This window comes from Molothrus aeneus, chromosome 16 (assembly GCF_037042795.1).
Source record: "Molothrus aeneus isolate 106 chromosome 16, BPBGC_Maene_1.0, whole genome shotgun sequence".
NCBI lineage: Eukaryota > Metazoa > Chordata > Aves > Passeriformes > Icteridae > Molothrus > Molothrus aeneus.
In genome coordinates, this window is record NC_089661.1 from 8189522 (window position 1) to 8215843 (window position 26322).

General features: G+C 42.5%; 1 protein-coding gene across 1 annotated transcript in view; it reads left to right on the forward strand.

The window, feature by feature from the left end:
- The window catches only part of XYLT1 (xylosyltransferase 1), a 169597-nt gene that overhangs the window by 137051 nt on the left and 6224 nt on the right, over positions 1-26322 (forward strand). Inside the window, exons 6-10 of the mRNA XM_066560670.1 lie at positions 9881-10097; positions 12178-12354; positions 14970-15232; positions 18559-18754; positions 23740-24073. Coding sequence (XP_066416767.1) covers positions 9881-10097; positions 12178-12354; positions 14970-15232; positions 18559-18754; positions 23740-24073 — 1187 coding nt within the window. The remainder of the gene's footprint in view (positions 1-9880; positions 10098-12177; positions 12355-14969; positions 15233-18558; positions 18755-23739; positions 24074-26322) is intronic.

Consider the following 26322-nt stretch of genomic DNA (forward strand, 5'->3'; position numbering starts at 1 on the left):
TACCCTGTTTGTATTGTGGGTGAATTTCTACATCCACCTGGTGAGAGAGAAATGTCTAAAGTGAAGACTTGTAGCCTGATATTTCATGTTTAGTATTTGAGTGACTCAGTCTTGACTGAACTGGTCAGTGTACCCTCTGCTCTCCCACCTGACACAGTTCCTGACTTTCACTGAGTGCCCAGGTGTGTAAGCTGTGCTCACACCAGTCAGGTTTATCCCTGCAGTCAGAGTGGGGAATTGCTCTGGGCTGAAATGCCTCCTAGCACCTCAGTATGGTGAGCCCCACCTAAGCTGTCACCCTGTGTCCTACAGCCAGTGTCCCCAGGGGGCACAGGGTGTGCAGTGCTGCTGCTTTACAATATTCTCCCAACCTCTTGTGACCTTTGCCTGGGGAATTTCCACAGCTAAACTCAGTGATTTGCTCATTCTAAGAGTAAGGGATGGGGGTTTTTTTCCCTACTAATTTTTCCAGTTTTTAAATTTTGCTCTTTGCTTTGTCCTGTCACAGCCCAGGGGAATAGAAATACCCCACGAAGAGAATGGCGTGGCCAAGAGCTTAGTAAGGTCTGGAAGAGAAGCAACAGCCTCAAGGGTTGGCAGTAAAAAGTTTAGAAAAAGGAAAAATAAAAGACAGCTTTTAGAACACAGGCCAGTGTCCATGTTATTGGGCAATAAAAGAAAACTCCCTTTGGGTATCCTCTCTCAAAACACATTGGAACAGAATTTTTTGTTTAAAACAACTAATTGAAGCCATAATAAGGGAAAGGACACTGGCCTATATTGGGTGGTGCCCCATGTACAATAATGATTTTGCTGGTCCAAGGTGTTTTTCTCAAAACATGGGAACTACTAATACAGGAGCACAGCATCTAAACATAATTGAAAGCAATGTATAATCCTTGCTGATACTTTTAATTTTAATTTGTGGATGAATAATGGCACCTAATCAATAAGCTTTTCAAGTCTGCCTTGTAAACAACTGAAAACTCTTAATTTTAAGTCATCATAGTCTTTGGATAATACAACAGAGAAAGATTAGAAGTGCCATCTCAAACCTGAAATGCTTGTACAGCTCAATTACAGTATACTTTGTATTCAAGCCATGTGCACAATCAGTGCTTGTTTTACTGCCAAATAAGGAGAGAAATCAGGCTTCCTTGCATAGAGTTAAGTTTTCTTTTAGTTATGCCAAAGTCATGAAAAAGTGCATCACTCTAATTTTCCTTTAGTGGCTTCAGCAAAGAGAATGGACATGAAAATGGCTCCTTCACTCAGCTGGAAGCATTATTTCCTGACAGAGGTGGATGTATGAAATGAAATTGCACACAGTGGCTGGAGTTGTTACATAGTGCTTAGTGGGCAACACATTTCCTCCTATTTTCAGTGTCGTAGATTATTAAAAGCAAGTGAATAACCTGGTAGTTGTATAAGCTATTGCAATTTGGAATACACAGAAGATTTTTTTCTTTTTTGGCAGGAGCAGCACCTGGATGATTATAAAACATAAAGATAGTCAAATGTGATATCTTCAATGGCAGGCAGGAAGAGGGGGGGTTTGTATAGAAACCTTTCCTCAGCAGTCATTTGGGAAACACTGCAAAAATGCTGAGAAGGCTGGATGCTGTTAGATCTTAGAGAAATCTTGAGCTCATAAGCAAAATACAAACAGCTAAAGACCCTTACAATTTTAGTATGTGTCCACATTCTTTTCTTCTGCTGATTTTTTCTCCTCATTACTGCTGTTTTAGCAGTTGTGTTGTCCTCTTTCTGGGTTCCAGATAATTTTAGAGGTTTTAGTGACCTGTATCAAAGGGCATCACAATCCCATCCCAGCTCTCAGAGGCTGGAGAAACCTCAGCTACCGAAGGACTGGGGCACATTCCCAAAATCTGCACTCTGGCACACGTCTGTTTCACCCCATTTCAGACATGCCTTTTTTCCTCAGTGGCACAGGCTGTTTGTTGGTGTGCTGTGCATGGCATTGATGGGGGTTTGCTGGTCAGTTAGCAAAACGGATCACACAGTAAACACAGTTGTGTATTGCACTGGTGAATTACCCAAACACGAGGGGAAAGAATGGATTAATTGTCACTGCTGTTGGAATAGCCCAACCACATGTCCTAGCAGCACTCACACTGCTGCTCATGTCACATATTTGGTGGCTCCTTTGGCACAAATTATCCTCAGCCTCGTACTTTTTTTGCTAAATTTTTAGAACACTTGAGTGTTCTGGAGCACATGGACTAAGATCTATTTTTTGCTTGGAAGTAGTTCAGCACAACAGTTGCATGAGACGTGTAGTGACTGAAATAGCAACATGCATCTTGTCTGCAAAGAGACTGCACTTTAAAAATTTAGACATTACAGCTAACTTTCAAATGTTCTTAGTGCTTTATGCTAAGCATTAGGGGAGCCATAAAGCCTTTACAGCTTCAGCTTGACAATTCACCTCCTTGTAGGGCTTTTATTTCTGCTCAGTTTTGGAAAACAGAGCTCTAAGCTGTCAGTGCAAAGAGAAACAAAAGCAGCCATATGTCTTGACGTGGGACTAAGCAGGATGTTCTTTGTTCTTAGAGTATACAGCAAGATCATCTCCTGGTTCAGGAAGGTGCTTCAAGTGAGAAGGTTTGAAGTAGTAGCCATCCTTTATGGGGCAAGGACAGAATTAGGAAGGAGGTGGAAATTGAGATACTGGTAAAATAATCAGGAATCTTATTGCTATCTAAGAACACTGAGCAGCACACTTCATTTGCAGCCCTGTCATCTGAGGTCCTGAGGCATTTTATACAATGGTTATGACAGGAAACATCGTTTGAAGCTGCACAGATGTTGTTGGCCCTGGTGTACCCAAAGGTCAGTGGCCTGATTTGGTAGCTTGAAAACCTTTATAGAAGGGACTCACACTTGCCCTCAGTCACTAGAAAGGAGGTGAGGAGACAAGAAACCTTCCAGAGAAGACATTTATTGGAGACAAACAGATGGTAAAATGTCAGGTTTAATATCGAGTCTGTCTGTGGTGAGTTCATGCTACATTCTGCATACTATAATTTGCAGTTTTGCTTATTTAATATAAAAAGAAACAGAAACATTTGAGTTGTGACATCCCTTATGGTGAGAGGAAGCCATTTCATTTTTGACCTTCTAAAAGCTGTTTCAGTATTGCTTAAAAGGTACTGTGTAAGTCAAGAGTGGGATAAAGAAACCCACAGGAAAGTCTTTTAAAGTCTCTCTCGAGCTTTATGCTCCCAAGGAAATGCATGGAATTGTTGACAAAACAAGGCAATTCCTAGTAGAGTCATTACTGCAAAAAATAGACTTTGCAAGTTTCCTACAACTAAAGAATTTCAGAGGGTTTTTCATTTTGCTCCCTGGCCTGCAACATTAAAATATTGAGAAACATTGAGGCTTTTTAAGACTTTCTCTGAGAAAGAGACTTCTCCTTTGAAAGATAGAAAGTGGAAAGAAAAGCTTTTCAAAACCAGTGGAAGTTAATGTGTAGGAAATGGCAGAGAAGAAGAAAGAAAGAATCATGAGAAATTTCTTCTAAAGAGAATGCAAAGATGTGTTAGGACTAAAGCATTAAATGGGTATTCTGGGAAGATTGCTTATGAAAGAAGCAGAAACAAATTATATAGCATATGAGGTGCCTATTGTGAGCTTGAAAAGTCTAATCATGTCCATATAGAGATGGAATAATGACCAGATAAAATGTTCAACAGCATCTCATGTGGAATACCCTAAGTGCCATGGATGCTTGGCTTCCATAAAGATGCCACTGATTGAGAAGGGACACATTGAACATAATATTTCAGGCTGAACTTGTGTCTTGAAAGAGATATTCAAATTGCTGTACCATTTTTGCTGCAATATAAATGATCTAAACTTTCTATTGCCCAGAGTGTGTGGCAGCAGTAGTCTGCCCCAGGTTTAACTGCACTCTTAATATAAGAGTGTTTAACATACATTGAAAACATGGACTGCCAAAAAATCCTTCCAGTGGAGCTCCTTGTTCCCATCACTTCCAGTTCAGCTTCTGCCACAGAAACTCCAGGAGCAAATATCACAAACTGCATCTCTGAGCTCTGCCTCCCTTTTGGTGGCTGTGTCACCTGGGTGTCCTGCTCTGGAGCCCATCCCTGTGCTCCGGGGGCAGCTGTGACCTCCCAGTGCAGCTCTGCCCTGCCCACCCCCCGTGCTCAGCTGCCCCCTGGCTCTGCTGTGGGCCATGCAGAGGTGCAGGTGACAAACACTGATCCCATTTGAGAGTGACATTTCCTTGTGTTCCTTGGTAACTCCTGAGCGTTTAGCACAGTGGGCAAAACTGCTAAAAGCATTTCAGTTTGTGTGCTTATTTATGGCTTTGGCTTTTGCTCCTGAAATAAGTCCAATCAATAAATAATCCCAATCTTACTAGAGCAAATTCAGTCAAGAGAGAAATTCTTTCTGATATTGTTGAAGTTTTTTCCTGCATTGTCATTAAGGCTTTGGGGGATTGTTGAGATAGGAATGTGTTCACTTTATGTGTTTCCCTTACCCTGAGTAAGGGAATTAACAAAAGATAAGAATTCTGCTCTCACAACATTTTTGACCTCATAGCAATTGCATTTAGGATGTCACAGTTAAAGCACATTGAAAAGCAAGTTACAATTATTCTTTCTCTTCCATCATTTCTGTCTGTACTGAGAGTTATTTTCAAGGCTTTTTGAAACAGCAGGAATTGTTTGTTCTGAGCTTTCCACACGATGCCTGTCATACTGGGTAGAAATCTTCCTCATCTTGACAGACTAAGTAGGTGCTATTTCTGTTTGACACTGTTCCCCTTTTCAAGCTTCACCTCCATTTTGGGAGTGGGGGATCAGCCCTGGAGGCTTTCAGCATGACAGGAAGGTCTCAGGAAACACACTGCAACATCCTAGCCTTAGAAAAACAGATGAATAGCTGGTACCATAGAGACATTGTGTTTAAATAGCCAATTGTTAATTATTTCAGATGTAAATATTGTTTAACCCTTGGTAGAATAGAGTTACTCATGGAAATGGAGTGAAATCAGAGTCAGCTGGACTAAGCAAATCCTCAGTGAGGCCAGGATTTCTGCCCTGAGCAGGCAGGGAATGATTCTGCCCTGCACAGGTTTGGGATTCATCAATCTGTTTATTATAAAGAATTTTTCAGTGCCTGGTTTATGGATATGTGTGGTAGCCTAGAGATTGCTCACAAATTACTTCTTGCAACTGCTACAGTCAAGATTGTCAAATTATTGTGCAGTGCTTTCTAGTTGGTCACCTAAACTGCAAATTACTGTTTTGTGCTTCCCAGCTGATTGACTCTGGTAGGTGTTTCCAAGGTGGCTATGCAAACACTGCTGGCAAGTGACTCTCACATTTCTCATCTGTAAAAATATTTACTTGACTTTTTGCACTGAAATGGACTTTCTTCCTCAAATTTTCATCTAAAAACAATGAAAAGAGGAGCAGATAAAGTCAGAGCATGCAGAGCTTGTCCACGTACACTCAGGGAAACATGGACATGATGCTAGCGGAGCTCCTAGCTCTACAGAGTCTTGCTTTGACATTGACATTGGCTTTTGACTTGTGAGGAATTGTTTTATTGGAGTTTTGTAACTTTTATTCATAGTTCTTATTCTTAAATCCTGAATAATGATGCTGAGGTCCTGGGTAGGTGCACCTGGTTAACAGTGAAATGTCAATGGGAGGTTTTCTAGGAGAGAGGCCAGAAACAGGAAACGTTTAGGAAGAAACCTTTTCACCTTAAAAATATATTCTTTCCAGAAAAACCCTTTAGTGATAAAATTACTGGTAAATGGCATTTAGCAGTCTGATAGCCTCTGATACTTTAGGAAGTTTTACTCATTCATAAACTTCAGGAAAAAGAAAACAGCAAACTCTCTGACTTACTGTGTAAGTAGAGCATTCAGGAGCAGGGGTCTCTACAAGTTGCTGTGGTTTGCACTGTCCTTTGGAGAAAACTATGAAAAAGGAGGATATTTGGTTGTGACATTTTTGCTGATAAAGTAACTGTGTGGCAATATTTATTAGCAGTTAGAACATATCATAAGAGCTGAGCTGTGTTTATACTCATGTTGTAGGAGTATGTGCTACACAAGTTACAAATGCTTTATGTGTTATACAGTCCTAGAATATTGTCTGAAATGCATTTATAAATATTTAAATAAACTACAAAGTAAGAGGAGTTCCCTGAGCTGGATTGCAATCATGAGCTGCCTGGACTGACATCTACACTCAGTGACAGACCATGTGCTGCAGGCAGTGGGGTTTTCTTAGCAAAGTGTAAAAATAACTCTCTGAAACCTGTGAGGCTGCATCCACACACAGAGCTCAGTGGCACCTTTCATGTGTGTCAGTGTCTGATTGCTGAGCTCAGGTGCTGACACACCTTCTTAATATCCTGTGTTTCCTCCTTACTTTTGAGTGTAACCCCAGGCCCTCAAAACTGGAGGCTCTTTAGAAAGAATTAAGGTTGATAAGGGGAAGCATAAGATGTGTTTGTGATCATAAGAGTGAGTATTCTATGAAATAAGGCAAAATAGCATGCTTTTCTTAATCCTAGTCTTTTTTTAATTCGATTTTCTCGTGGTTGACTCTTTTCCTATCATTGTTTTCCTCCTGTTGTTTTCTTTTGGATTAGGAGAAAGGCCAGTTGTCTTCAGCTGATGATAATCTCTGTTGTATTTGGCCAACCATACCTTGGTTCAGTAGGATGTCGTTGTTCTGGCCAGTACATTTGCAGCTGGCAGAGGTATCCCAGTCTTACCTGATGTTCAGGGTGACAGGAAGCACTTGAATTTTTCCACATTGACTAGGGTTAAGGAAATGCTATTACTAAGCCTTTTTTCCCCCCTACTTTTAATTTGGGAGTTATCTGCAAGCATTTTTCTGAGACCCAAGAGAGAAAGACAAGAGGAAACACCACCCTTTTTTTGCATTTCATTGCTCTTTATGAAGCTTGGCCTGGCTTCATAAAATTTACTGATTTGGTATTCCCTTGAGAATAACCAGAAACTAATGAAATACAGCATGAGACTAGAAACAAATCAGTAGGGTCATGCTTTTGCCCTCCATCTCCCTATCTTTCTTTTCACAGGTGGCTGCAATCATTCTTGGATGGCTAGTCAAGAATCTTTATGAACTCTTTGTAGTGTCCAAGAGGTTTTCATTTCTTGGGAAGGCCTATGTGGCATACAAATACCCCTTTCCCTTTCCCTCAGGCAGTATTCAATATGCTTAGAGTAAGTTCTTGCCTGCCTGAGTGCCAGAATCTCTATTGCTGGAGTAGCTGGGAGCATCAGTCATCCTAGCAGAGAGCCCGGAGGGACAAAGGGAACCTCATCCACCTTTTCCACTTTGGTTGCTCTTCAGCTCTCTGTGCCAGCAGCCTCTCCTATTTAGCTTCCAGCAGATCTGAAATACACTTGGTCCCCTTGGCTGCCAAGGAACATAAGTGAGCAGCAAGCCATCACCCAGTGGAGAGCTGTGTCTTCACAGCCCCTTGGACAAATCATTGCTTCGTAGGCCACAGAAATGATCTGCTTTGCTAATAATTGCAAATTTGCCTTATTCCAGTGAGGTGTTGTGACTGTGTGTGAAGAGGTTCAGTAAGGGTGATCCTTCTGAAAAACACCTCTTCAACTGTTATGTATCTGAAACCTGGTGTGATGTTTCTAGGAGGGTTTTGAGAAGCACAAGCAAAAGGGTCATTTCTTAGGAGATCTCTGAAGGCATTGCAGCTCTTTAGCTGGGCTGTGCTGCCTTGCTGGAGGGTAAGTGATTGGAAAGTACATTTACTCTCTTCTAGGAACCCAGTTGTATATTTGGGGGCTGAGGTTTGTTGTGAAAACAATTGTACTTCCAGGAATTGGCTGAGATGTGCTTTTTCAAGCCATTAGCTAAAAAAAAAAAAAAAAGAGCTGCGCATGTATAGAAAAAAAAGAACCTGTCAACTACTTTGGAAAACATGAGGCTGTGAGTCAGGATTTGCTGGGACCTTCTCATCTGGAGCGTGGTCATGCTCCTCTGCTGCCAAGTTCAGACAAAAAGGCTGAAGCTGTTACAGTACAGGGGAGCTGGAGCTGGATCATGTCACACAGGCTGAGGCAGTTTCTATGCAGAGCAGTTTTGGAAATAGCCAGGTGGCTTTTTTTTGTTTGAGGGTTTCTATTGCAGTCAAAGAACCTTCCATTTGAAAAGGAGAGTAAAGGGTGATAAATTGGTAGAGATAGCAGTTGAAAGAAATTACTTCATGGAAAAAAACTTTATGTTCCTATTTAAATATAGTCGATAAAGTTCTGTTATTTTCTTAAAATAATTAACTCTAATGAGCATTTAGTTTTGAAGAGAAATAAATAAATGACCAAACTTTCAGGCACATTAATATTTGATTTGGAGATAACTGCATAAATATTGAATTTGAAGATTACATTCCAGAGCACTGCATTAAAATTGCAAGACTTTTCTATTATCCTTCATAATGGAACATGAAATTAGAAACTTGTTCATGGAAAGAAAAATTTCTCAACTCTCATTTACGCGTTTTCAGCGCTGTTGTGTTAACAGAGGAGCTCTTCTCATACTGTGAAAAGAGACATAGCTATCAGTAGGACATAGACCCTGAAGTCATTTACGGTCCTTTTGAAAATTAATATGCACCATTTCATAATTGCATCTCAGTTCTTTGATTGGTACAGAACAGAACTTGAATCAGGGAGTTGGCCTACGGGGTTAATGCTCATGTTTCCAGATGCAGGACTCCAGAAAGCTCTGGTGTTTGTTGTTCCTTAACTTTTATTCTTTTCCCTTACCTTCAGTAGCATGTGTTTGAGGACTACTAAAATTTCATCTTGGCTTGCTAATCCTGAATGCCCTGGCACAGCTGTGTGTGGTTCAGGAAGGGAAGGCTCTTGCCACAGCTGCTGTTATCCTGCAGGTCCTGCACCCAGCGAGGTCTGGGGGCTGTGGATTGCTCTAGTGCGTGGTCAGTGAGCATTTGTTACTGCTCAGGACATGTGGGATGTGCCCAGTGCTCACAGCCAACCAGGGTGGATGGTGCTCAGCCCCCCTCGGTGCTAATTCACAGCTGCCCTGCTTCTCCTTCAGGGAAACCATTCCCAAATGGAATAACAAACACAAACCTGGATCAGACAGCCTCAAACGATGAGCGGGCACTCAGTCCAAAGCGTTTTCAAACACAGATTGATTTCCCAGCTTTCTTCTTTTATATTGGTTTCAAATAATTCATTTCCATAACTTTGCAGTTCTGCAGTTGCTCCTCTTATTCATGGTTCAGCAATAACAAAACATTGCTCCCCAGAGACTTGAAAATGGAGCAAACTTGCTCATTCTACAGCAAAGACCAATACAGTGGTATTTTTTTCCTTATTGGCTATATATCCCTATAGAAAAATTAATGACACAATAGCATAGGAGAAAATTGGTCATTTTACCTTTATGTACCTTTTTCTGTTTTTTAAAAACTGAATTTATTTAGAGAGAGAAGAATGTATTTAGTTCCTGTTCATGTTGAAGTTCTTCCGTGGTGGTTTGTTCAGAGTTAATGAACTTTATGGACTTTCCTGCCCTAGAGCTCTGTCACCTGCACAGCCTTAGGACAGCAGAAGGTGTAAATAATGTTTAAAAGCAATCTGTTGATCTTTGCCTCTGTAACAGAACATATAACTGATTAATCATTTATTAAACCCCTCTACATTACTTATGAGTAGATCAGAAATATAAACAAGTGACGTTCTGATCCTTTTTTGTTTGCTAAAGTAGCTTTTTATTTATAAATCTCCCGATGATAGCAAACTACAAATTAACATTTAATGGCTGCTCTTGCATTCCCTCAGATTTATCAGAAAGCAGGGGCTGGACCGGCTGTTCCTGGAGTGTGACACGCACATGTGGCGCCTGGGGGACCGCAAGATCCCAGAAGGAATCACAGTGGATGGAGGCTCAGACTGGTTCCTCCTGAACAGGAAGTTTGTGGAATATGTCACTTTTTCCAATGATGACCTGGTGACAAAGATGAAGAGGTTTTACTCTTACACGCTGCTTCCTGCCGAGGTATGTGAATGCAAAGGATCCCTCTCTGTGCTCAAACCTGCAGTGTTTGTGCTTGTCCCAAAGATCTGACCAAAATCAGAGGGGCTTTCACCTGATGTCACTGGGCTTGGAGCACCCCACAGTGGGTAATGAAAATTTTACTTCTGTAATGAGTAAGCCCTGTAGGGATAGAACATCTTTTGCAGTTGTTTATTGCCTTGTTTGTTTGTGGGACTTTTTTGCAAAGAGTGGCTTTGTTTTGTACTTCTAAGCCTATTAATCTGTTACTGAACAACCAAAATCCAGCTGCCCTTTGCTTGCAAATTGTTCCTGCACAAAAGCTTTTGAAGGATATTAGAGATGGCGAATTGTCTTAATAAGTAGCTTTCCTTGCTATTATCCAGCACTTTTCTTTAAAAATATAAACCCTGCAAACAAAGGTTTATTGTTCTGTTCAAAACTCAGCCAGAAGGCACAGTCACAAATCATTTAGATCACTCAGGAGTCGCTCTGGCTGCAAGTGATGCAGAAGGGGAGTGCACAGCAGTGTGGGGTTTTGCCTGGCGCGCAGCAATGTGCCAGCAGTGTGCACTCTCTGCAGGGAGGGCACAGAGCTGTGGCTGGCAGCCTGTGCTCCACCTGCCCCAGCAGGTACACTGCTCCCCTGGCTTGCCAGCCTCTGCTCCACATCCTGCAGCCCAAGGAAGAGCTATGACTGCCTCTAAAACCATAACTGCCTTGTTTCCTGAACATTCTGAGGGATGGATGACACCGATCTTGCAAATCTTGCTCATTAGCTTCTGGTGGAGCACAGCAATTGTTATCTTTTGGTAGAGGTTTATTATTCCCCACACATGTTGCATAATCTGCTTTTAATCCCGTTTCTGTTAAAAATCACCTTTTTTCTCTTCTCTGATAACCTTTTCATCCATTATCTAGAGAAATTCCTGTATTGCTATAAAAGGACACAGGGCAATGGGTAATTGGGTAGGGTTTTTTTCCCCCTCTCGCTTGAATGAGAATGGATGCCTTTATGGGTTTAACCAAACAGTTCAAGCATAAAATCCATATTCACTGGGCTGTCATTTAACATTAAAAAGGGTAGGGGGATTATTTGGGGGCCAGCCATGCTAATGTTATGCTGGTTATTTATAGATCTTACTATTGCTGATTTTAAAGAGAATCACTACTCCAAAAATGGTCTCTTGCAGGGCTAAAATTGATGGTATTCCATAGCTTTTTTCTACAAGGTTTTCTTTGCAAGATACATAGCTGGTTTTGTAAAATGGCCCTGCCTTCACTGACCTGTTAACCTGCTATATCCGTCCCCATTAAAGATGGTTTATGTAATAGCTGTTATTATGATGATATAATTAGGATTGCCCAATAGGAATTCCATGCTGCCATGAGTCAGCAAATAAAGACTTACAATGTCAGATGTAAATGCAGGAGGCAGAATGTCCTTTTGGTGCCTAGAGTGAACTGCGTGTTTCAGAACAAAGCCACTCAAGAAGCAATGCATTTCAGAGTGCTGGAGATAGACACCCACACAAGAGCTGTCTGAGACTGTATTTTTATCAGAGTAACCAGGGTGATAGTGCAGTTTTGACAATTGTTTTGGGAAACAACTTGAAATATGCCATTAGTACGTTGTTCAGAAAAATAGTCTAAATCTGTTAGACCAGGGAGCAACTTACAGAAGGGAAATAATGGGCATTTCTTAGAATTGCTCACACAGCTGAAATAAAAATAAAATGATTGCTGGTACTGGTGCCTTTCCTGGAGTCCTTTGGGGTGCCAGTGCCCAAAGCTGGTCATTGTAGAAGTGCAATTATTCTGTGCCAGGTTATTGGAGCAAGACCTTAGCTGTGTGTTCTTACAGTTTGGTTGGGTCTGTAGAGGGTTGTGATTTTTCCATGCTCTGTGGAATACAGGCACATGGAGTGTGTTTCATAGGTGGCAAAACAACAGAGCTTGTTAACCCTGTCATTTCAAACTAAAATAGTTCACCTGCAGTAGGTTTGGGCCCATGAGCTGAAGTGAAGGAGAAAATGGAAATTTGAGGAGCTAAATGTGGTGATGTGCTCTGTGTTTGCTGCAGTCCTTCTTTCACACCGTGCTGGAGAACAGCCCTTTCTGTGACTCCATGGTGGACAACAACCTGCGCATCACCAACTGGAACAGGAAGCTGGGCTGCAAGTGCCAGTACAAGCACATTGTTGACTGGTGTGGCTGCTCACCCAATGACTTCAAACCAGCAGACTTCCACCGGTTCCAGGTAACTGAACACACCTGCAGAGAGGCTCTTCCCCCTGTACTGGGGTGGAGAGCTGGCTGAATGCATGGCTGCAGCAGGGAGAGAGAAGGGAAGCTTTCACTCCATCAGGCAGGTGGAGAAAGAGATGTGAGGAAGCTCTGATCTTAATTTCAGGGGAATGAAAGATAAGTTCTCCTATGTTTTGGCCCTGGAGACATACCACTGCATGGTAAGGTCACAAAGCAATTCTTTGGACTCCTTGGCATTGGTAATTGGCTGTGCTAGAAAGGAGGGAAGCTTGACACATCTCTGACTGTACCACTATTACTTGGTAACTTCTCGTGCAAATGGTTTTTTCCAATGTTCCAGCTCAGGTGCTTTCATCATTCACAACACTCCTAGCTTTCAGCTTTAAGCAATGTTTATCATCTTTAAAAAAAGCTTAGAAGTTGATCAGTGTGCGTGCTAGAGACTTACACAGCACAAGGCAAATCCATTTTCGTTATTATATTCCTCAGCACAATCATATTAAAGTTTATCTCATGATTTTGGGAGCCTTAGTCATGAGGTTTTGATCACCCAGGTTTGGCAGGACTGTCTTGAAAGGTTTATTCAGTTCCTTTGAGACAGTTTCCTCAAGGCAGACATGAGAGCGAGTCCTGTGCTCCGGGGTGCACTCAGTCTCGAGGCTGTATCCGGCCTGTGCATCTTCTATTGAGAATGAACAGCCACTTGTTTCAAGGTCACCACATTTGCAATTCCATCCCTCCAGCTCCTCGGGGTTCCCTGCATAAAGCATGTTTGTTCAGGCTCTGTGTGGGATGGGGAATGTGTTACCCTACAGCACAGAAATGATGACTGCTCTAAAACAGAGATCTTTTCTTTGCTGTAATGTGCTGTCTACAAGGCACGCTTGAAGTCAGCGACACTGGCACTCACAAAAAGAGCAAATGAGATGTTATCTAAAGGAGGCTCTGCTGTCCTAAACACCAATTGCAGGGAATTCTCCAGCACAGAATAAATGGCAAATCTTTAAAAATTCCTGTCAGACTACAGAGCCTGACCTGCTCCAGGCTGTGAACCCACAATGATATTTCAGAAAACAATCAGGTAAACTGAGCTGGAAAGGACAGTTCAAAATTAGAATAGATGAAAAGGCAGCTTCTGACATGTTCTGGTGAGAGAGCCCCTCACATGAGCACACAGCACCAGAAGACTGGGGCTTGCTGTTCCCACAGAGGCACAAAACAAGCCGAGATCACAAAGCCCACAGCATGCGCTATCTCAGAGCAAAACTGAGCATCCTCAAAAGAATTTTCCAACCATCTGGGACACTCTTGAACTCCTTGGCACCTCAGGACCCATGCTCAAATATGAACAAGGCAAAACAAAGACTTTTTGAAAGCTAATGGTAATTGAGTAGCATATAAAGCGGTTATATGCACAAGATTGTGTCAAGCACTGAGAAAAAATCTGGGCAGGACCACTCAGAAGTAAAGAAACCACAGCCACAAATGGCACCTCTCCCAGAGACCTCTTCACCTCCTGGCAGCAAATCCATACACAGAAAATGCTGCTCTGCCTCTTCTGAGCCTCAGTGCCTCAGTCCACTTTGCTCCCTGCGTAACACGTGCCAGTGCTGCACTGTCTCCAGGCTAACACAGGGGTTTGGAGAGCACTCCCCAGCCCTCCTACACTGGAAGAGTGTTCCTGAGCCAGGCAGCACAGGGTGCCTGTTGGTCTGAAGGGGTTTTCATGGAGTAATTATGTAGTTTTTAGCTGAATCTTAACATCACCCCTAACGATGAATGGTCCCAAAGGTGACATTTTAAGTCATCTTTGCCCATAGAGACAACCCATTGCTTAAGACAGAGTGCCATGTCTGAAAATGGGAACTCAGTGTCTATTGTTGCAACAGGCCCCTGGCTGGGTAATAATTAGCATAGACTCCATGATTCACAGAAGGCTGATTAATAATCTCTTTATTAAGAAATCCATTGCTCTTACAGACAGTTACAATGCAGCTGGACCTAATTGGTCCTCCAGTCCAAACACCATCACCACTGGCTAATTAAGAAACCACCCTTTGGTAAACAAATCTCTGTAACACATTCCACATGTTCACAGTGGTGGTGTTCACAGGGGTCCCAGGACGAGGCAAGAGATGAGGATCTGACTCCATGTTTCAGAAGGCTTGATTTATTATTTTATAATATATATTATATTAAAACTATACTAAAAGAATAGAAGAAAGGATTTCATCAGAAGGCTAGCAAGGAAAGGAAAAGAATGAAATGATAAAAAAATCCTGTGACTGACCAACAAGGCTGACACAGCCGGACTGTGATTGGCCATTAATTAGAAACAACCACATGAGACCAATCACAGATCCACCTGTTGCATTCCACAGCAGCAGATAATAATTTTGTTTCTGAGGCATCTCAGCTTCTCAGGAGAAAAAAATCCTAAGGAAAGGATTTTTTCAGAAAATATCATGGCTACATTCACAATACCAGGTGCAGCGAGTTAAGATAAGAATTGTTTCTCATTCTTTTCTCTGATCTTCTCACAGTCTTTGTGAAAGTTGTGTTACTCTCTGTGGCCACAAGTGACTTTGTCCTGTCCTGTCCCAACAGCAGACTGCCAGGCCAACTTTCTTTGCCCGCAAGTTCGAGGCGGTGGTGAACCAGGAGATCATTGGGCAGCTGGACTATTTCCTGTACGGGAATTACCCGCCGGGCACGCCGGGGCTGCGCTCCTACTGGGAGAACGTGTACGAGGAGCCCGACGGGCCGGGCGCCCTCAGCGACGTGGCCCTCACCATGTTCCACTCCTTCTCCCGCCTGGGCCTGCGCAGGGCCGAGACCTCCTTCCACGCTGCTGGGGACAACAGCTGCAGGTCAGTGCTGGCCCTGCTCCTGCAGGGGACACAGGCACCGCCAGGCTCTGGGGAGACCCGTTCTGCTCGGCTGTGCTGCCTGGAGCCTACGGCCACCAGCACAGCCAGGCAGCTGCAAGTGCACAGCGCTGATTTCCAGGAGTATTTATGGCCGTAATAAAGCGTTGGTTATTCCGGGTTGACATTATGTGACCTGTTTGCTGCACTTTTAAGGAGCTCCTCTCCAGCCTGATGAAGACTGACAGGATCCAGTTGGGCAGTGCTACCCCCACTGCTGCGTTTCCCTTGATTAATTTCAGCAAGTGTATTATAGCCTCAGCTCCTAAACCCTCTGTGTGATTGCAGCAGAGGTCATGTTCACCTCTATTATGCTTACCAAAAGCAGAGGACAGGATTTCAGAACAAATCTGAACACAGGCAGGTTAATGGTCCTTGCTTGTTTGTTTCCCTGGGAGCACACATGGAGTGCAGAGAGCTTGCTTGGCTCAGTTCACCTGCTTGGTGCAGCTCTCTGTGCCAAAAGTGCTGCAACTGGTAAGATCTATTAGCATCAAATACATAAAATATACGTAGGTGTTTATATATCTATATATAGGTAGTTATATTTATCTCAAATGAAATTCCTTATTCTTTAAAAGGAAATTATCCCTATATTCTAGATTCCTTTTTCACCTCTAAGCCTGGCTAAGAAGAATTCAGTCTAAAAGGGATTTAAAGGAAGAATTCCTGAAGTTAGACTTGCATAGAAAAGCTCTCTTCATGGTAGATGTTTGCTGCCTGCAAACACATCTGGAGCTGTTTAGATTCAAAGCAGAGATGGTTCTTCTTTTTAAGTCTTACTTTACCATCTCTTAATACTATCTTCAGAATGTATTTCTGGAGCCTGCCCATTTTTATCCTAATAGAAAACACATAGAGCCTAAATCAGCAAACACTCCCTGGGCTTTGATGGATGGACATTGCCCATGTTGTGTTCTCAAGAGGGAACCAAATGTGCCTTGACCTTCCTAAATTAGTCATGGAAGTGCTGAGCAATGCCCCATTTAGAAAGATGTGGCAATAAGTGCTCCAGATTCCTATTAGACTTTTGTCAGTGAAGGTTACCGGTGCAAAGCAATAAAAGATCGATAACAATTAGATAGAAATAATCACTAGTAGCATGCCTTCCTTCTATGAAATAAAGGCAGACCTGAGGAAGTCCTGGGTCATTTGTCCTGCAGAGTGAAGCCAGTAAAGAGGATGGGGACTATGTATAACCAGTACTGGAATAATTTGAGAATTACTTTTGTTCTCAGTCCTTTTGCCAGTATTCTGGTGCTGATTTATATCAATTATCACTTTTGTTTCTGAGGAACTTTCCATTGTACAGGAACTCAAGGTGCTTTTCAAGCTTGCTCAGTTTATAGATAGGAACACTGTGACTCCAGCTGTCTCCAGGATAAAGCACAGCTCCTTCAGCAGGCTGGAGTCTCATGAAACAGTGCAGGGAGGAATTGCAAACAGTGATACAGAGTGGAGGCTTCGTTTTCATTCCTACCTGAGCCCCCTCAAGACACTGTGAGTCAGCATCCAGTTCAGATCAGAGAAACATGGCTGATCTTCAGGTTTATGATTCACATTTCCTCTCTTCTGATCCTGTGCTGTCCTTCTGGGTGTTTGCACCTATACCTTTCCTCTTTCCCTCTTGTGGTTTTGCATGTCTCTAATGCAGTAATGGCAGGATTGGTTTGGGCTGAGCCCCTCGACAGTGCTCCCTTTGCTGTGGGGCTGAGCACAGCCCCAGGCTGGTGGTCCTGCTCATGCTGGGAGGAAAGCAGCTCCTGCCTCGGATCCCCCTTGGAGTCAGGCCCATGCTGCCACCCACAGCAGCCCAGGAGATGTTTGTAAGAGCAGCTGCTTTGCACACTTTCCTAAGCAGGGCCATGCCCCCCTCAGACTGCCCGGGTACCAAAGGAGATGGAGTGTCAGCATCTTCCGTGGGAGCTACATTAATGTGTGATTGAGATTTAATTCATTTTTTCCATCCCTAGGCATTTTTACTCTCTGCTGCCAAGAGGCAATTTACTCAGTCTATTTCAAGGATATTGTAAATATTTGCTGCTGCACACATATAAAACAGGAGGTCTTAGTACTGGGAACAGAAGTCAGATTGTTGCTGGCATTGGCTGTAGCTTTGCAGTGGTTTTGCTCGGTCCATCAGTGCTGGCCCTGTTGGTACCCTGTCTTCTTATGTTGATTTCTCCAGCTCTAAGAGTCCCTTCTGGGGTGTTGCAGACCTCGTGCAATGGAAAGTCCTCCCTGGTGTTCATCCTTAGTGCTCATCCTTTAATTGTGGTAACAAGCCTGACGAGTCAGGCTTGGCTGACTTACTGGGAAGGTGCGATGCTGGTTGGTTTAACTTGTTTTGCAGTTAATGTCAGTGCTGTAAAGTAGCAAAATATTCAATTTCTGAGCTATGAATAACACATTTTTAATTATTTATGCATCCATATGTACCCAAACATTGTTACAGATGTTTCTGAGGTCATAGCAGACAATCAACCGTACATTTTAATTATTTGAAGCTGTGACTACAATGTCTTTAAATCTCAGCTGCAACTGAAGGCTTCCAGATCTCTCAATGATTGGTTTTGCCCAGTTATTTGACCTTTTTCAAGTTTTTTTTTTCTTTTTTTGATTATGAGTAAAAAAATCAGAGTAAGAACAATCTCAGATCTTTAAAGAATGTGAAGTTTTTCCCCTAAAATACAGAGACCTAAAATGGGGACAGGATCCTGGTGTCCTTCGCTGCAGTGCCAGCCTGCAGAGCCCTGCCCTTGGGGAAGGGTTTTGGGAATGGAGGGGGCCCAGAGGTCAGTGCCTGGTCACACAGCACTCCCTGCTGTCCTGTGCAGACAGGCACTGACCCTGCTGGGGCAGGAAAGGCAGCTCTGGAGCACAGGCACAATCCTAGGGCATCCTTTATCCTACAGTTTATCCGAGCAAACAGTGCTGCACCCTAACAATCTGTGAGTGTCTCTGGGTGCCACTTTCTACCAGGAGAGGTGGTGAGGGAGAGGAGCTCTGTGGCACACAGAAGGACTCCTAAAGAGCTTTGAGCTGAGGATATGGAATTAATGAGCCTGTATTCTTAGTAACATATTTTTATGTTATGGGGTAATCGGAACAGCCTAAAATATTTGATAATGAGTCATGAACACATTTGAAATCTCTTAATGTACAGTGGTGGATTTTCTATTTGAAATGAATGCTTCTTAAGCCACTAGCTCCAAGTAAATGGAGATTTCATTCTCTTACATAACTGCTGAGCATCTGCTGTTTTACAGATACTACCCCATGGGCCATCCAGTTTCCATCCACCTGTACTTCCTTGCTGACCGTTTCCAAGGCTTCCTGATCAGGCACCATGCAACCAATCTGGCTGTCAGTAAACTGGAAACTTTGGAAACCTGGGTGATGCCCAAGAAAGTCTTCAAGATTGCAAGTCCACCGAGTGATTTTGGGAGGTTGCAGTTCACAGAGGTGAGTGTTCGTAGCCACCTATGTACTCCTCTGGCATCACAGGAGTGAACACTAAATCAGCAGCCTTTGGAAAGTGGATTTCCATGGAAATTTGAGGTGAAAATGGCTTTCTAGCATAGTGTACCTCCTCATCATAGGAGACGACACCATTGGCAGTTCAGTCTGTGGTCAACACTCATTTCTTACATCGATCTGAGTGTTCTCACTCCCTTCTGTTTTAAAACCAAATGGAAGCCTTTTGTTGTTGTCAAAGGGGCTCAGTAATTTAAAAGTAACTTAAAAGTTTTGCCACCGTGTCTGTTGTGAGTGCTGTGAAAGGCCTCTGGGGAAAATTCCATTTTTCTGCAATTCCAGATGTAAATGGTGACATGTTTAACTGTGTCTCTCAAGAGTACACTAGAAAAACCTCTCAAAATTAGTGGTAGTCAGGTACTGATACCACATGTGAGCAGTATATTGATGTTGTAACACAAAAGAGAAAATTATCACAGCAGTGGCTGAGATTTCCCACAAACTCTGTTATTCTTCTAGAAATTTGTCCCAGTGTCTATCATAGAGTATAAAAAATCTACCTAAAATATATCAGGAAAGTTGACCACTAATAGGACCTGACATCTGTGTTTTAAAGATACAATTGTCTGAGCAGTTAATTTCATGATTTTTCTTGTTAAGCCGCAAATTTCAATTAAGGCCTAAAATTGATTGAAGAAATGTGTTGCAGTCATTATGGCTAAGTCCATAAATTACCATCTTCTTGGGCAATTAAGAAATGCCTAGGTGGGATTCAGTGTTTTGGTGTGCATGGCAAATCCATGACACTAATGTGCCATTAAAGAGATGGATGGAAATGCATTTCATTTATCAATGTGTCAGATGGTAGCCTGCCATTTCATGCTGTGATAAATGTTCATACAAGCTCCAATTCTTGTGATTTGTAGGAGTATTTCTTCTGCTTATTTAGTACTTTTAAGAATTTAATCACTGGTGAGCTTTTTTGAGCATAAGGAAACATTTTCTTCTGTTTGAAACTCAAAAAAAAGAGTTTTGGTGGCTGCTTACTTGTTTTCATTTTATTTTCATCACCTAACCTCTTTAATTGTCTCTCCTTTCATAGATGATTCATATTTTAAAAGACCAGGACATACAAAGTAAATAATTAAAATTTTAATTGTTTTTTTTTAATTTCTGCCTTCCCTTGGCCTGGAGGGATCTCTGCCTCTGAGCCAAATAATTGTCTCAGTTACCCTGCTATAAACCCAGTGTTAACTTCTTCAGCCTCAGCATGACTGGAAAGCTCTGATCTGCTACTGCTTATTAAAATGCCACTGCTTTGTCAAGGTCCAGCATGTGGAAAACAAACTTAGCAGTTTAGCAAAGATGGAAGCATGAGTGTTCACAGAAAATAAAATTAAGATTTAAGCTTATTGGAACATAGAACTTCTTGTTTTTCAGCAACTTTCACCCCATGATCTGGCAGGAATTTTAAACTGAATGGGGCTATTTTAGCTGGGAACTTTCTCCTCTGTCCCAGCTTGCAGCACTGGGGCCAGCAGGAAGAGCACACAAATAAGCTGCACTGAGTGTGCTCCCAAGTGTATTTGTGACCCTGGTGCACAACTGAGATTGCAGCAGAGCTGATGGGATCTCTCCAGCCCCTGCCTCCTGCCCTCTGCTGCTCTCAGACTTCATTCCCAAGGAGCAGATTTCACCCCACACCCTGGAAAGACAAGTGGGAGGGCATCAGCCAGCTGGGCTGCCCCACACCTGGGGGGAGCTCATGGCAGCATTCCGATGGCACATGGCTCCTGCAGGCTGAGTCAAAGCAAACAAACTCACAGGAAATCCAAGAGATGATTTCCAAGCATGGAACTCCCACACCTCCTGAAGCTGGCTCGTGCACAATGCACACACTATGTGTCCTGCCAGCCTGGCTTCAGGCAGCTTCTCTGTGCAGGGCAGGGGATTGATTTGCTGCACAGAACTAAAAGTCTCAGCTCACCCTCTATCAGTTAAATGCTGTTTCTGGTCTTGTTAAGACTTGTGATTCATCACAGAGAATAAAATAAATTAGGTGGCAGGCAATTAGTGTGCATTGTGTGAACCTAATGGTCCTGTTTGTGGTGAGCAATGAGACACAAACCCATAATCAGGGTATAATTTATCTCGGGAAAATTTTATCTGGGTTTGAACAGAGATAAAAACAGAAATTTTGAACCAATGAGAGATTTCCAGCTTTCCAAGCATACCCCGTGCACAGTGCTTGCTCTTGAAGCCCAAAATAAAGGTGATTAAAATAATGATGTGGAAAATGTCAGTTTCTGTGCTACATCTCTTCATAATTTATCAGATATTCATTACTGCTTGATTCCATCCATACTTGGTGTATTCTATTTGAAAGTGAAAGCCTACTCACATGTTTTAAAGAGCTGTGAAACTTATTACAGGGCTGTAGTATCTCTTGCCCTGTAAAATCGGACATCTCAGTGCTGGGAACTCAGCTGTGTAAAGTTCAAGGGGTTATAAACCTCTAACCAGTGCTTTAAGTAAAATTCCCTATAAAATATTGTGCTTCTAAAAGCAGCTGGTACTGCAAGCTGTGCAGCATGGGAAAGTATGTCCCAGCTGGAAATGAGACATAAAGGGCAGATGCCATGAGCAGAGTGTAGAGCTCCCTGCCTTTCCCTCCCCGAGGTGCCTGTGGAGCCTTGCTGTGAGCCCTGGGGCACACAGGGATCTGGGGGTACCTGTCCTTCCCTCCCCTCTTGCCCTGCCCTTTGGCTGGAACTTTGGGGTTGCTTTAGGGAGCCCAGTGCCAAAGCTTAACAACCAGACAACAATTGTGTTACAATTTTTCCCCAAAAGCAGCCTTAGCTCTTCCACAGAGCAGTCTGATAAACCTGTGTGTGTGTGAGCACATCTCATCTTTTGTGCAGCCTGGCATGGAGCAGTGTCACCTGGAGGTTGGAACAAGGGCACTGTAACTTTCTGATTTATTTTCTCAGGGATGAGAAACTAGAGGGGAAATAGTTGGATGTCAGAAGTGAATGTTTAATTTTTGAGGATGAAGTAATTTTTCTGCAATGACTTCTTCAGTAAGAAATATTGAATGCGGTGGAAAGAGCTTCCTTACAGATTTTCTTTGCCCAGGAGGGTGTAGGTTTGTTTCACATGTTGTGACTTTATTCTTTCTAGGTCCCTTGAGCACTGGTAGGTGTGATATGGCTGCACCTCAGTGAAGGTTGGCAGAGTAGATAATAAGGCCTGGTCAGGAAATTTTCTTTCTCAGCTTATTTCCATACATATTCAGTCAGTCTTGTCAGGAGAGCACACACTGACAGCTCCTCGAGGCATTCAGTGCTTGGGTCTGATATCTGGGCTATGCTGTCTGCTTTGATTAGCTGGTGTGCTGGGTGAAATTCCTCTGAAATACCACAAATGCTGTGTTGATTGCAGAGTAGTGGAAGACTCATTTTGTCTCATACTCTGCAGTGTCATAGCCTGGTAGGAGGAATTTGTGTGATGACAGATGGAGTTAGGATGGTAGGGTTTTATTTTACTGACCTTGTAGCATTTTGCTTGCAGTCCTCCAGTAATTTGTCTGCCAACCACAGGGATTTATTTAGAAGAGACTGGAGACTGGACAGTTTCCAGTACAGGTAATAGGCATCAGGTAATCATTATGTTCTGGGGATTTGGGGGTGGGGGATTTAGGCATTATATTGGAATCACTTATTCTCATGAAGTGAAATGAAATCTAGAAGAAAAATCTTTGAAGCAAATGAGCTACAATTATCTCTTATGCTTTCAGGAAAGCAGGTTCTGACCATGCCCTTGTAAGGTGAAGCTTAGGGACAAGGACAGCTCTGTGTGGGGAAAATCTGCAATATCCACATGTATTTCAAAAGTGGGGATCCTGCCTGTGTGTGCATGGGTCTCCAGAGGTCACCCACAGAGACTTTCCATACAGGGAAGAAATCAACTCTTTGGTCATCTGCACTGTTTGGAGAGTAGGGCAAAAGAAGACCAGAAGGACTTTGAGGGGTTTCATACCAGAACTGCCTCTAAAAGCAGAAGTGCAGCCCTCAGTGCTGTGGTCACAGGAGAACTGATGGAAAGGTTCCATAATGCTCAGCCTCATAAACACCTTCTGGCTTTTGTGCTGGGATACTGAAGTCTTCCTAATGGCCTAAGAAAGGCAGTTACTCCATTTCCATGCTGGCTGGTCAGAGGTGCTGGTTTCAGTAGTGCACAAGTGTTAGTGGCAACAGCTTGGAAGGTTGTGTCATCCCCCAGGTTGTGGGTGAACCATTGAAATCCATATAAAGAGCACTTGAACATGAATTAAGTATTTACACTAGATTGTGAATCAACTGGTTTACTGTTAGTGAATAAATGAAAAACAATGTCACTATTATGACAATAAGAGTTTACAAGAAATAAATTCCCACATGGGGCAGGAAGGGAGTACAAAGAGACAACATCTCATGGGTGGATTGTAGTAAAGGACACGATGTGACTTGTCCTGAAGTCAGCAGCTGAAGTGTCTTCCCTGGTCTTAGCAGCAGCTGGGCAGGTCTCAGCTGCAGGGTTCATCTCTCCATCTCTCAAGTGTGTAATACATTTTCATGACCCAGGAGATGATGGGTCACTTTTTTTTTCTGTGCATAGGCTGTGTCCAGCCACTGGCTTGGTCCTTTGTTGGCTGCTTCTGTGGTAGGAAGAGAGAGCTGCTATCATCTGGTGTGTCACTCTAAGATAAAGAAAACCTTTTTATCAATCAGGAAGGGAGCAAGAAAGCAAGCCTTCTTTCTTGCCTCATAATTTGTGTATGCATTATGATCTTAGGTCATGTTGCTTTTAAATGTATGTATAATTCATGTGATTAGAGAATTATGATTTGTGTCTCTTGAGAGCCTTTATTTGCCATAACGGTCTCAGGTGCTTACAAGAGATGATGCTACCAGCCCTGTGTTCTTTCATTTCAGATTGGCACTGAGTGGGATGCCAAGGAAAGGCTTTTCAGGAATTTTGGAGGACTCCTTGGGCCAACAGATGAGCCAGTGGGGATGCAGAAGTGGGGAAAAGGCCCCAATGTCACCGTGACTGTCATTTGGGTGGATCCCATTAATGTAATTGCAGCAACATATGATATTCTTATCGAATCCAGTGCAGAGTTTACTCACTACAAACCACCTCTGAATTTGCCCCTGCGACCTGGTGTCTGGACAATAAAAATTCTGCACCACTGGGTACAGGTAGCTGAAACCAAATTCCTCGTTACTCCTCTCACCTTCTCAAATCAGCAGCCTATCAAACAAGGTAAGTTTTATTATTTGCTATGGGAATAATATAGATATTTTGTCTATTCACTGTAAATGCTGATGTTAAAAAATGAAGTAGCAGTGTACTGGAAAAGGATTAAAGAAAGGGATTTTATAGATACTAAGTCAGAAGAAAATTTTGCACTAAGAGAAGTGGAAGTGTCTGTATCCAGTCAGTAAAACACAGCCACTTTGAACAAAAGACTATTTGTATCTTTAAATTATGCACAGTTCAGAATCCAGAGAACTTCAGACTCTCAATAATCTAACAGCTATCATAAAAGCCATCATTTAGAAATGGAAAGAAAATTTGACCTTTCTGTGCTGCTTTTCATTCATATTTCCTCTTAGAGACTTACATGTATTTAAACTGTTTTCTTGACAAAGCCTGTGTGTTTAACAATAAAAGCATTAATTTACAAAATGCTGGATTAGACAAAATTACCTTAGGCCAGAGCTCACCTGACATATTGTCAGGTCCAGGCATTCACTTCTGCCTGATACCTGCCAAAACCTGCTCAGCACTTGCCAAGCAGCTGTGTTACAGAAATATCTACAAATACAGTCCTGGGAGCAGACCCACACTGACAGTTTTTAGAAAGAAACTGTTTTCTTCCTTGCCACAGCAGCCCTGAGCCATCCAAATACAGAGGCCATTCTGGGGCTGCCAGGCTCTGCAGGCTCCCATGTTTGCATGGCACCCACACCATCCAAATGCTTGGGTCTGCAGGCAGTGCCCAGGACACTGTGCTGGGAGAAGAGGGAACATTTTACAGCCACACCTGGATTTTTATTCAGTAAGATCAACACAAGCTTGTTGCTCTGAATATCTTTACCATTCTTCTTAAAGTGCTCAAGTGCTTCCATCTGCCCAGTATTAATATTCATAACTTTAGACATCTTAAATTTCCTAGATACATGAATGATCCTATTAAGTTTTCAGAAGTTCTTCTTCCTGACAAGGCAGCAAATAAACTGAGTCAGGCATTTACCTCCCAGCATAACGTGCTGCTTCTGTAATGCAAACACCAGCAGACAACTGCTGAGAGCTAATGCAGCCCTTATCTCACTCAACAGGAGTTTGATTCCACACATTTCCAGCACAAGAGTGAACTTACTGATTTCTGCTGCTAACATTTGGTGGCATCATTTCTTAAGCAGAAACGAAACCACCTCCAGCCCACTGCTGTTAATAGCTAATAGGCAGTGATAAATTGTGAACAGACACCATGTGAGGAAGGGATACATTTTCAAAGTTTGAGGCAGCCTGCTTCTGAATGCAGCTGCTACCAACTTGTCTGCTGGAAATTAATGAATTCCATGTTCTTTGGTAATTTAACATTTAAGGCATAAATTGGATGGAAAAGGTGGCATGTAGCCAGCAACCTTGCTGCTTTTCCCTACAGTGTGAGAGCCCCATGGACAGGTAAACATGTGTCAGACTTCAAAATAAGCCCACACTTTATGGTGTAAAGGCAAAACTCCCTTTGGTTCAAACTCTGAATCAGGAATAATTCCACTGAAATTGTGTAGCTACCCTGTATTGCCCACTGACACACTGGGCTCCCATTTTTTATTGAGAAGCCTGTTTATTCTTGTGGTAACTAGAATCTACTACAGGAATGAAATAGAAAGCTTGGGAACAATATTGTCTAGGAAGAGAGTCTCAGGAGTGATTTGCTACTGATGATGTGATGTGTAATCTGTAGATGACTGAGGCATGGAGGTAGAGAAGAAAGTTAATTACAGGGGCAGGCAGTGACACTGCACTGTTGTTAGAATTGCATTTACAATGCAAATTCCTGTTGTTTTTTTTCTTTTAAGGCTTTCTGTCTCAGTGACACTATTGTGCTCTGTGCAGGCAATCATGATTTACCTTTGATTTCCAGATTTTTTGTCAGTTTGTCATCACTTTATTCTTTAAAAACATTTTTCTCTGCCAAATAAAGGCATAATGAGAGTTTGACAGAAGAATTAGAACTTCTAAAAGAATGATTTTTGTTACCGTAAACAATTCAAACACTGCCAAAAATCTTCTAAAATGAAGGAATAGTATTATTTTCCTGTCTTAACATTGAAAATAAAACTAAAATACATCAGACTTAGCCCAGAGTTGTCAGTAGAAGATGGGAATATGTTTTATTAGGGATTTCTTTAAATCTTTCTTTTTTCCAGCCATCCTCCCTCACCACCACCATCACCAACCCCCACCCTGCCCTCCCCTGCCCTGATTAAAAAAAACAACTC